The sequence below is a fragment of the Hyposmocoma kahamanoa genome, unplaced genomic scaffold, assembly GCF_003589595.1.
Source record: "Hyposmocoma kahamanoa isolate Upper Pololo Valley unplaced genomic scaffold, ASM358959v1 76, whole genome shotgun sequence".
Lineage (NCBI taxonomy): Eukaryota > Metazoa > Arthropoda > Insecta > Lepidoptera > Cosmopterigidae > Hyposmocoma > Hyposmocoma kahamanoa.
In genome coordinates this window covers 8,975,580-8,987,649 of record NW_020653900.1, presented here as the reverse complement: position 1 = coordinate 8,987,649, position 12,070 = coordinate 8,975,580, and the positions used below count along the sequence as shown (strand labels likewise).

General features: G+C 34.0%; 2 protein-coding genes across 2 annotated transcripts in view; one reads left to right on the top strand and one right to left on the bottom strand.

Moving 5' to 3' along the window:
- Positions 1-2,843, bottom strand: part of LOC113232617 — a 7,376-nt gene extending 4,533 nt beyond the window's left edge. Inside the window, exon 1 of the mRNA XM_026467388.1 lies at positions 1,641-2,843. Coding sequence (XP_026323173.1) covers positions 1,641-2,843 — 1,203 coding nt within the window. The remainder of the gene's footprint in view (positions 1-1,640) is intronic.
- Positions 2,844-4,850: 2,007 nt separating this feature from the next.
- LOC113232508 (nucleolar protein 56) lies at positions 4,851-12,064 on the top strand. Its single transcript, XM_026467259.1, has 8 exons — positions 4,851-4,972; positions 5,048-5,252; positions 6,285-6,452; positions 7,236-7,434; positions 8,275-8,538; positions 8,774-8,928; positions 11,247-11,417; positions 11,644-12,064. Exons 1-8 carry the CDS (start codon positions 4,970-4,972, stop codon positions 11,853-11,855), a joined length of 1,377 nt encoding a protein of 458 aa, XP_026323044.1. The 5' UTR covers positions 4,851-4,969; the 3' UTR covers positions 11,856-12,064.
- The last annotated feature ends 6 nt before the right edge of the window (positions 12,065-12,070 follow it).

Here is a 12,070-nt window from a genome sequence, read left to right as displayed (position 1 = left end):
TATTAATATAATTCAAGCTCAAGCAAATGTTTTATGAAACAAGCGATTTATGAATAACCTCAGTACAGAGTACTAAAAAAACCGACCTCAGGTATGTGGAATTACATATAATTACCCAGTTTAATTGAAATAGGTTACCGGAAAGTGCGCAAACCCGGATTCATCCCCTAGTTCGCCACTATACGGGACTTGCCACAGGAGATAATAAAAATCGGTTCTCACTACTACTCAAAGTATATGAGAGAGAAAAACGCCTTGAATTGGAGAATAGCAAAATCAACCATTGAAATAATTGCTCCTTATAATAAAATTGAGGCGCTATTTATAAAAATGAATCTTCATGCGTGAACAGCCCTTAGAGGTGGATAATTTTCTTCAAAATTAAATGGCACCACTATAGAGGTACCCTCTTTCCAACAAAAAAAGAATCATGAAAATCGGTTCACAAATACCGGAGCTATCGCGTAACATACATACAAAAAAAACTGCCGAATTGAGAACCTCATCCTGTTTGTAAAGTCGGTTAAAAACTTTATTTAGTGCTAAATTTGAATGCAACATTTTTATTATTATATACACTGGGCTTTGGGAGGTTATGAAGAGGCTTTATTTTGGCCATACTTTCCTAAAGTGCTCCCTACTGCCCCCCAGTAGCTGCTTTAGAGTCCTAGGTAAGGGCCTTGTAAGCAATTGGGGGACGTTGGTCCTGTCCAAGGGGTGCTACCACATTTGTAAAAAAAAAACCTATGCTTTAGGCCATAGACCACAAAGTAGCCCAATGTGAGGGAACTTCACACATCACCAAGAAGTTACACCCATACAACTCACCACACATGCAAATAAAACATACTAAATGCAGTACCACTATCTCCGTGGCCGAATGGTTACCATGCTGGACAACCACGCAGAGGTCCCAGGTTCAATTCCCGGGCCGGGAGAAATATTTGTATGGCCTACAATTATTTCTCTCGTGAATTTGGCTGTATAGTCTGTTCCAATCCATTTTGAACAAAAAGTAAACTAACCTGTTTGGTTAAAATTCTAAAGCAATCACTCAATATTATATATTTCAATAGTATATTTCAAAGATTTCTACTTGATATGTCATCCCTTTTTCCAACAATATTAATTTGAATAGCATCGAAAAATCGTATTTGAAAAATGGTAGTCGAAAAGTGAGGTTATTATTCATCTATACTTCTATGACTTGCCTATGGTTGCATAGTGCTGTTCAAAAAAAACATTCGGTTCAATCAATTAAAGTTTAGCAATTGATTATTAAATCGAACATTTCAATTGCAATCGAACGAGTATGTAAGTGTAAGGATTTGAAGGAGGATTTAAATTGAAATTTTAAATATGCTTATATAGGTTATGTAAGGAAAACCGCTAGTATGACTCAATTGAACAAATCAATTCATTCAATTAATTGATCTTTTTGTTAGTTGGCGTTACAATTGGCCATCACTTAACCGTTTATGGTCGGATCACTTGTTTGTTTACTTTTTGTTCAAAATGGATTGAAACAAAGTATAATTTGTGGTTGTCTTAGTGTATGTCCATGGCACCTGCAACACAGGGTTTCCCTAGTACGGGGCTATGTTGAGTGTGTGCATTATTATTATTATTATAGTATTTACCTGCATCCTGCTTTCAGCATTCATGACCCGTTCAATTAATGTCCTCATGGAGGAAACAATTTCACCATATCGTGCATGTCCTTCATACAAACATTTGTTGAATCCGTAAACATCATCTCCAATGACTGTATTCTTCAATATAAAACTCATTGATATAAGAAATCCTCTTATAAGGTTTGGGAAATTCAGCCTTTGATCGCATACTATATTCTTTAGTACGTATTTTTGTTCACTATTTACATGTTTTTGGAGCTCAATTGTGTTTATTTCATCGGTTTTATGATTATACTCAACTGTAAATGATGACTGATCAGCTCCAGTGTGTCTAGCTATTAATGTTTCAGTATTTTTGAAAGTTTCTTTACAGATGTTTAGGAATGGACTAGTTTTTCTGTCCCATTCAGATTCTAACTTATTCACTTGTTTGTCAACTTCTAAGAGATATTTTTCAAATATTTTAGGCTGTACATGTATGTTCTTGACCTCAAGAATGTCTTCCTTGGTTTGTCCATTTGGTTTACACTCTTTTACGTAACCATCAACAAGGTTGTCAATATAACTTTGCGCCTTTGTGTTTTTTAATAGTTCTTCCATTTGCAGAATATTATTCTGGAACATTCTGGCAATTTCTTCTATTGCCTGCCTCTTCCTTAGGTATTTAGAGCGCTTACTCACATTTATTTGTACTTGTTTTTCTACAGCTAGCTGTAATTCCTCATTAGTGACTGAAAATGATTTACACTTGTTTGTGATATCTTTATACAACTTAATTTGACTCGCTTTCTTCATTTTCGACTCTAGAACGCGCTGGACAGCTACTTGCGAGAGTTGAAATGTCAACATGGTCACTTTGTAGCACCCAGGGTTGACTAAATAAGAAGACACAACTGGTGTAAGAAGACCCTTCTCGCCATAGTCAGTAATAAAGGTAGCAAGGCCATTTCTATATGCTCTTTCAGTTTTAGAATCATATAAAGGCCACGGTAACGCACTACAAGCTTGGGAATCGATAATGGAAACCAAATAGTAAGCAAGGTGATTAAATACATTCTGAGTTGGTTTATCTAATGCATTATCCCTGAGTACTTGTCTTGCTAAGTCCTGTGGCATCGACTGATGCTTGTTAAGTATTTTAACATTGGCAAAAGTCTCTTTTTTCAGATTTATTACGAGATCCCTTTGTATTGTCATTGCAGCAGCCATTGTTGTAGTTCTCACACTCAAACATGAATTATAATAGTAATAACTTTGCACGCGGCAATGAATAACAAAATTTTATTAATTCATTTTATTTAGTCTCAAAAGATTCACTTCACTTCACTTTTTATTTTTATGGCTCCATCAATATGAGAACTGATGATTTTGCCAATGTCACAGTTGAAAGAAAAAAAAACGAAACAAAAAAAAAATTTTCGCTAAGCTCTAATAGGACATTAACCGGTGTTGGTAAGTTGGACTACGGGAGTACTCAGTTGAGAATGTAAAACAAAACAGCAAAACAATATTTATAAATATATGTTATTTAAGTGGATAAATTTACATAGAGTAACAATATGGGGGGAGAACACTAAAGTTAAGAGGTAAAACCAAATCAAAACAATCACATCACGGTTACCGTTGACATTTTGAATATTTCTTTTTTTTTCACGGCTGTACAATACAGAACACTGAACCTACTGTAGGAAATTTTCCAAAATATTGCAAATAGTGGAAATTATTTCGGAAAAATTCTGAAAAAAATTGGAAATATTTGAGACATAATAAAATACACTTCCAGACACATGATTCGATCCACCACTCATTTCCAGTATTAAGTGCCCCAAGCTTAAACAATGTTTGATTGATCAACAACTATTATACAATTTTGAAAATATTATACTAAAAGGCCTTTTCCATATGTCCTTCTTGGGAATTTGGTTTTGCAAAACCAGAGAAAACTTTTTTCTTCAATGATAACATTTTTTTGTATTTTGTATTCAACACTATTTTTGTATCCTATCCCTGTAAGACAAGAATGCGAGGTGGCTCGAATTATGTGTCCGGGAGTACATAATTTGGAAGGCTCATATTATGTTCTACGTTTAGAAATGTCTTTAAAATTTTTTAGCATTAATTATAAAATAAACTTGTCTAAAAGCTACTTAAAAAGAAAAAGAAATTTTAAAATCATTTTACAACAGCGAAATAAACCTCCAACAGCCACATTACTAATTCTTACATAAGACACCTCATATCGTAACGCAAGCCACCTTGCGATTTTTTTTAATGGCAACCTTCGTCACAAATGACTTGGCTGTAATAGTGTATGCCACCATTTGCCTCTTTATGGGAATGAGAATGACGAAAAATAGTTAGAAACATTTGAATTAACATACCTGACAAACATTATATTTGAGTACCTCGCAAATTCGGCGAAGTTTGTTCTTTGTTCAGAACGTTTGTTTTCAAAAGCAGACAATACAGTATCAAAAACGAGAAACAGACTTGCCAAATAGATTTTTATTTTTAAGTGATTATACAGAGGAGGAAATTTATATAACACAAATTATGTGAAATGAAGATTGATTGAATTGATCGACTTAATCAGTCTTTTGTTATTTATTTCAATAAAAAAAACATAAATCAAATAAAAGACTTATTAATTCATGTGTTCTGTCTATAAGTAGGGAAAATTAGCAGGACAAAAGTATCGTATTATGAGTTCAGTACTTTTTATACGATCCTACTCATGCGTACAGTATCGATACTGTGACTGTGACACTGTGTATCTAGCTCTATCGTTTACATTCGGTAACTTCAACTTTAGACAGATGTCAACCTCAAATATGGAAAAAATAACATAAAAATATTGGGAAAACATCCGGAAAAATATTCATTTCTCTAAAAAATTTTTTCAAAATGGAAATTTTTGTGGGACCAACACTAGTTGAGTCTATTGACACAAACTAATAGGAGATACCTTAGACTTGAGGATAGAAGGGAGATACCTTAGAGTATGGTAAAAAATAGTAGGGAGATACCCTATTGAGGATAACAAAACAAACACAAGAAAGTATACTTTTTTATTGTAGTCTTAATTCTTTTCATTTCACAGAAAAACAAGGACAAAAGTGGAAAAATACGATAAAAAAAAACCTTATAATTACGTTCCACGACACGCAATTTTTGAAAACATCTATTACATATCTCCGCCGTGAAACGAAACAAACATAACCTCAAAATATTCAGAAAAGATTTGGGACGCGGAGAAGCAAAGCACACGTGCGTGTATTTGTTTCTCCGAGAATATCTCACGAAGTATGTGTAATTGAATTGTGAAAATAAGCATAATGGTTAGTAATATGTCCGCACCTTGAATTACAGTAAACGTGGTTAAATTTGTGGTTTTATTATTGTGTTATTTCCAGAGTAAGCTGTACGTGCTTTTCGAGCACAGTGCAGGATATGGACTCTTCAAAGTCGCGGAATTCGAGGAACTGGCGACGTTCTTACCGCAGGTGGAGGAGTCTGTGACAGATTTGCAGCGCTTCAATTCTGTAGTTACGCTGGTGGCTTTCCAGCCTTTTAAATCTGCTGTAGTGGCTTTGGAAAACATCAATGCTGTTTCAGAAGGTTAGCGTGCGCATGTTGTTTTTTTAAAATGATAAAATATCGCAAAACATTACCTGGCTTCAAGCTAGGAAATCTGTAGTATTGGTACCATAGGAGCAGGACATCCAGAACAGAACCAAGTTTAAAAAAATAACCTCAAAAAATCGTGTTTTCGCACCAAAGAGCGGGGTAAATCCCTTCTTCCGAGTCCCTAGCGGGGTAAAGACCTCCCACCCCATGTGAGTTGGGAGTTACGGACCCCTTCACTTTCTATGTTAAATGAGAAACTAAATTTAACCAAAAACCAGGCAAAAACGCAAAATCCTAATTCATGCTGTCTATGAACTTCTTAAATTATAATATAATTTCCAAAACGCAAACAAATTCACTTCTGGCTTTTATCATATACTAACCTAACCTACTGATTGTGGGACGCAACCAAGATTTAACCTATGTAAAATTAATTTGTTTTAAATTTTTTTTCAAAAATAAAAGCATACATACTAAATATAGTAAATTTCAATCTTAAATATATAATTGCTTATTAATTTATGCTTATAATTAAATATTGCGAAATATTTTATAAACAATGCAAGAAAATAAACGAAAATTCGTTAAAAAAAATTAATGAAACACCGCGCGCGGCTTTTCGTAAATTTTTTTTTTACGAAAATGTTTATTTTTTTATGTTGTTTATAAAATGTTACTGTAACTATCAAACGCCGTGCTTTCCTAACCTACAAAACCTGTTTCTGATCATTTAGTTTCGAATATTTCAATAATTTTTATTATCAAAACTACGAGTTTCCTAAAGCTAATATTATAGGATTAGACTGTTAACTATGTAGTCTATTCACCATATTAATTTTAACTCTCAACTCGTGCGATGGTAATGTACAGTTGAATCTTTTTTAATTATAATCTTTTTATGATCTTTTAGAAGCACAATTTACACACACAAAAAACTTTATCGTGAAATTATTTTCGGATTATATTTAGTTGTCTTTTGTTATTTTTTATTATTATGTGACTAATTAATCATTAATGCTTTAGGTATCATCCCAGAAGATTTAAATCTGTTCCTAGAGGGAGCCCTACCAAAGCGCAAGAAGCGTAGCAAGTGCACTTTGGGGGTTCTTGACCCTAAACTTGGAGCGGCAGCAAGTGAAGCTTTGGAGATACCATGTTCACATACGGGGGCTGTTCCAGAGATTGTGAGAGGTATATATTGTAACACATAACCAGGCAAATTAGTAGTTCTTGTATTAAATCAATCTTCACATTAAAGTTGGAGACAAACATATAATAGCCTCAGTAGCCAAATGGTTACCATGCTGGACTGCCACACAGATTCCTGGGCCAGGAGAAATATCTGTATTACATTTATTTCTCTAGTGAGTTTGGCTGTAATTTGTGGTTGTCCATGTGTGTGTCCTTGGTATGGGTTTCCCTAGTGCGGAGCAATGAGTGTGAGCACATTATTATATATACTCTATAGTATGTTTATAATAAGTAATTGAAGCTTCCTATGTGAGGTCTTGCTTTCTGATGCGGAGCAATACCTCACATGGGAGTAGTGACAGATAAAATAGGAGACTTATTTATATGTATACATACATTACGAGGCCGACATAAACGCCCGAACGTTTCAGGCCTCTTAAAACTAGATTTAAAAAAAAGAAAGATATAGAGTATTGTTTTGTGACAATTTATAAAAATCACCATTCCACCATCAATCACCAACAACAGCAAATAATGAAATTGTTCCAAATTTGTTTAGTCTTCATTTAAAAAAGGAGATTTTTGTGTTTGAACAATGATTGTAAAGTAATGGATAAACTCTGTATTGTTATAACAGACATCATCTTCAAGTATTAAATTGCACTCTAGGAAATATATTGACTAACTAGATTTCATATTTTGAGAAACATTTAAGAATTTGTTGACTGCAGCACGTTGTGATTTTTTGTCTGTGTCATGGACACTTATGTTTTTTGCTATCAGGTATTCGCTACCACTTCCACTCTCTTATCAAAGGGCTAACCCTGAAGGCCTGCAGTGTGGCCCAACTCGGTCTGGGTCACTCATACTCACGCGCCCGAGTGAAATTTAATGTACATCGAGTAGATAACATGATCATACAGTCGATTGCTCTGTTGGACCAGTTAGATAAAGATATTAACACATTTTCCATGAGAATAAGGTAAGGTTTATAGATGCTTTTAAACTAAATTGCTATTCACACGATTTTTTGGCTCAATGTTAAGTGCTATGTATATGTATTTTGTGAATATCTCTACTTCTGGCAAAATATGTTAAGATTACACAAACTTAAAGTGCCATCAGTAATATATAGTTTGTTATATGTCTTTTTTGAAGATGGAGTAAAATTACATTTCATTGCACAAAAGTGTTACCCACTCGCGAGCAATCAGTGATTGCAGTCGATAATTAATCTATCAACTATCAACTGAATATTGGTCATGCTTATGGAATAAATAGCCGAACTTATTTCATTTGAATCATCTTCTACCCATTATTCATCCAAGCACAAGTTCATTTGAATTGTCAATTTTTGTAAGTTCATACATACATACACTGTATTTAGAACTAAGTTTATGAAAAACACAAACACAAATTTTGAAATGTTTCATTTTAATTCAATATAGATAATGATATCTGGCTATTTTTTGTTAAGAAGCATATGAATAAAAATGGATCTCGAGACTAGTTGGCCAACTATCAAGATAAGAATAAAGAAGGCAATGAACAATGCAATTAGTAATCATTAGAATGTTGTAACATTCACAATGCAGTCATTTTTGGCAAAATTTTATCTTTTTTCAAAATCTGTCAATAAAATTATCGACAACAACTGCATAACTATTTAAAATTTTATGAAAACTGGCAACCCTACAAATGTCATTTCACTCCATCTTCAAAAAAGACATACTATAGTTGTTACACATAACTCAAACATTTATGTTGTAAGATTTATATCTCTAAATTTCACCAAATATTTTATGCTTGCATTTTCTTTCAGAGAATGGTACTCATACCATTTTCCAGAGCTGATAAGTATTGTCCCAGAGAATCATCTCTACACAAAATGCGCAGAATACATTAAAGACCGAAAAACTCTGTCAGAAGAATCAGTGGAACCCCTTACAGAAATTCTAGGCGATTCTGAGAAGGCCCAAGCGATTATTGACGCGTCTAAAATGTCCATGGGAATGGACATATCACCTGTTGATTTGATTAATATACAGATGTTTGCAAAGAGAGTTGTTGGATTAAGTAATTACAGGTCTGTAATACAGAGATGACATATATTGAATTTCAGTCTGATTTCAAATTTTACCTGCAGTTTATGTCAATGGACAGTGTAATACATAATTTACTCCCCATATTAAACATAAAATTTGTTGTCAAAAACTCTTATTCACAATGTTAGGTTCATACAAATGCTTCTCAATTTTTTCCAAAATTATATTGTAGATAGCTATTAATACTGTACAATAATGTGTATATTACGTATGTAGGAAGCAAATATCAGAATATCTACATCAAAAGATGAACAGCGTAGCACCTAATCTGACCGTACTAGTTGGTGACCAAGTAGGAGCCCGTCTCATCTCAAAGGCTGGTTCCTTAACTAACCTTGCCAAGTACCCTGCCTCCACATTGCAAATTCTTGGTAAGTGACATTTATATAATAATGATGCTTGTTCTTGTTTCAAAACTTGTGCCTCAATTTCAAGTGAATAACTTTTCTGGCTTAGTTCTTGTAGATCTTGTTTATTATTATTATTCGATTTACATTTGTCTGACGTGTCGTGTCGTGACGCGCCGGATGATAACGGTGTCATGTCATACACACAGCACAAGTGGTCACGTCAGATTGCGACACGTTAATATAAATCTAACCATATTAAATGTATGAAACCGATACCGTTCTGACGCGTCGCGACACGACACGTCAGACAAATGTAAATCCAGCTTTAGCCTCATCTATGTAACTACACGGTAATTAGCCAATGTTTTTTTAAAACAAACTTTTGTTTCTTTTTAATATGTGTTTTCACACACTTTCCAAGTTCAAGATTTTGTAATAAACAATCGACACCTTTTATTAATAAATGTACTATACATACATTCCACATGGAGAACATTTTTTAAGTGCGTTAAGGCTTTTAAATGGTTTGTTGGATTTTATAAACTACCTATCAGACGTGGAACTAAATCAACTGTACTGGCAATCAGTACCATCTCAATTTTGACAACTTTACAGGTGAAGAAAAAAATTTGTTGCGTCATATATAGCATCTGGTTTATTAAATAAAAATAAGTAGTTTTTAAATATTTCAATACACATGTATGTATGTATGTACACTACGTATTTTTATTTAATAGACCAGATGCTGTATAAATTATTTTTTCTTCATCCTGTAAAGTTGTCAAAATTGAAATAGTACTGGTTGCCAGTACACAGTCGAAATACCGTCCTAACTCATAAATTGTGGAATCGAGAAAACTAGATTTGAAAGTTCAAAAAAATTACTGAATGGTAGCACTTATTGCAAATAATAAGATTGAGATTTAGGTTAAGACTTTTTTAACCTGCCTATCCATAAGAGTTGCTGTGCCACTCAGAGCTTTAAATCGCAAAGATCTTAGGAGCACTGCCGCTGCACCCGTCATCCTGAGACATAAGTTGTCAAGTCCCTTGTGCCTGTTATTTCACCAGCACCCTTACCTTTCGAAACCGGACGCATTGCTCATATTACTGCTTATATATAAATACGTAAGGTGACAGTACTTCCCCGGATGAACTCCTTCACAAGGAGCTCTTCTGCTACTAAAAACTTAACTTACTTAACTCTACTGTATTTATTTATGCATACATTTTTATTTAGTTATATATATATAAATATATATAAAAACGAGAATATAATTTTTTTGGTTCCTTTCAGTGATTTCTTTTAAATTTTCTTATCGTGTTTTTGGTATCACGTACATACGTACGTACGTACGTACGTTTATAAATAATATAAATGGATGTCAGTATACATTGAAGATTTGCGCATTCATACTGTTATATCTGTAGGTAAGGCTCAAAGAACTTTAATTGAAGTTGGCACCCATTCAACAAACTTCAACTCTATAATCGCCGAAGTGACTTCAACGTTCGTTGTCCCGAAACCTCATCCCTTTTTCACAATATTATGCAGACATTGATCTATTACCAGCGTAATTTATCAGCTGGTGGTAATAAACGTACTGCTATAATATTCTGCGGAAAAAAGTAACATGTTCACTTCCTATCGTGAGCGTGTATTGTCTGCCGCTACAATTAAGCATATGTAAACAAATCTTCATCTCTAAGTTTCATTTCTGACGGCTGTTGACTTGAATATGTCTGCTTTGTGAAAGTTTAAGAAACTAATTTATTTTGTTAACAACATGAACATTAATGTTAACATGAAATACAAACTTCAGCATTTCAGTGTTCAAAAGTAATGTGTCTTCAATTGTAATTATCTCTAAACGTAGTAGTAAAATTAGACAAACTTGGGCCTTTTCAAGGCGAGAGTGAATAGGCACTATTTAAGTGATGCACACTCCATTATCGACGTTATCGTCACTTTCCGTCAGGTGAGATGCATGTCAAATGCGCACTTAGTTTTTAATAAAAAGAAATTCATTTCACAACAGAAACCTTAAATGTAAAATTTCTTTCTTCTTCTTAAATGTAAAATCTTTAAACAATCTATTTAAAAAACTTAAAGAAGCAGATGTTTCAAACATTAAGCTTATCTTTTTAAATAAAAAAATAACATTATACTGGCATTTGTAATGTTATGTTTTCTTTACCATGATTTGTTATCAGAAGAAAAAAAGTATAAGTTGCGTACTGAATTTACCATGAGTGTTCACATGGAGTTACAATTTGTAGTATTGAAAATGAATTTGTGTTCTTACACGTACATTACTAAATATAAGCAAAATCAACAGGTGCAGAGAAAGCTCTCTTTAGAGCTTTAAAGACCCGATCGAATACGCCAAAGTACGGTCTGCTGTACCACTCTACATTCATCGGTCGCGCTGGGCTCAAGAACAAAGGCCGCATCAGTCGGTACCTCGCGAACAAGTGCTCCATTGCTTCCAGGATTGATTGCTTCTCTGGCAAGTAAAGCAGTGAAATTTATTCTCTTCTTAGTGATACTGCTCACCGCGTTCGCTACGCGTAACGTGAGTGTACTTACTACACATATCCCAATAAAATGCCACAACGAATTTGTGACGCACCTGCAAGCGATTGGTCTCTACTTTTACTTGTTCCGTTGTACACCTATTAAAGAACCGTCCTATACCACCTTTTCTATTTTATCACTTCATATTTATTTCACAGAGGCCCAAACAACAGTATTCGGAGAAAAACTCCGTCAACAAGTTGAAGATCGACTGAAATTCTATGAAACGGGTGACATTCCCAAAAAAAATATAGAAGTGATGAAAGAGGCCATGGAGGAAGCGTTACAGGAGGCGGAGGCCGAGGCCAGTGCCAAGAAGAAGAAAAAGAAGAAGAAGAAGAAAAATGCTGAGCCTATGGACGAGGATTAAATGGATCTTACACATTCGAGAAATGACAACATCAATTAGAAAACGATGTTATGCAGTATGCAGCCCACCTTTTGATTCCGGAGTCACTGTCACAACGAAACACTCTTACAACACTGACTTACAATTTTGACGAAAACAAATTTATTCACATCATTTCATTACCAATGGCCGGTATAGGGTGTTAAAAATATCAATTAATTACTTATAATTCTTGA

What these genes read in the sequence shown, in the direction of transcription:
- LOC113232508 (XM_026467259.1), top strand. An exon ending in CATCAATGCTGTTTCAGAAG is followed by an intron (nt 5,253 to 6,284) that starts GTTAGCGTGCGC and finishes TTAATGCTTTAG; the next exon opens with GTATCATCCCAGAAGATTTA. An exon ending in TGTTCCAGAGATTGTGAGAG is followed by an intron (nt 6,453 to 7,235) that starts GTATATATTGTA and finishes TTTTGCTATCAG; the next exon opens with GTATTCGCTACCACTTCCAC.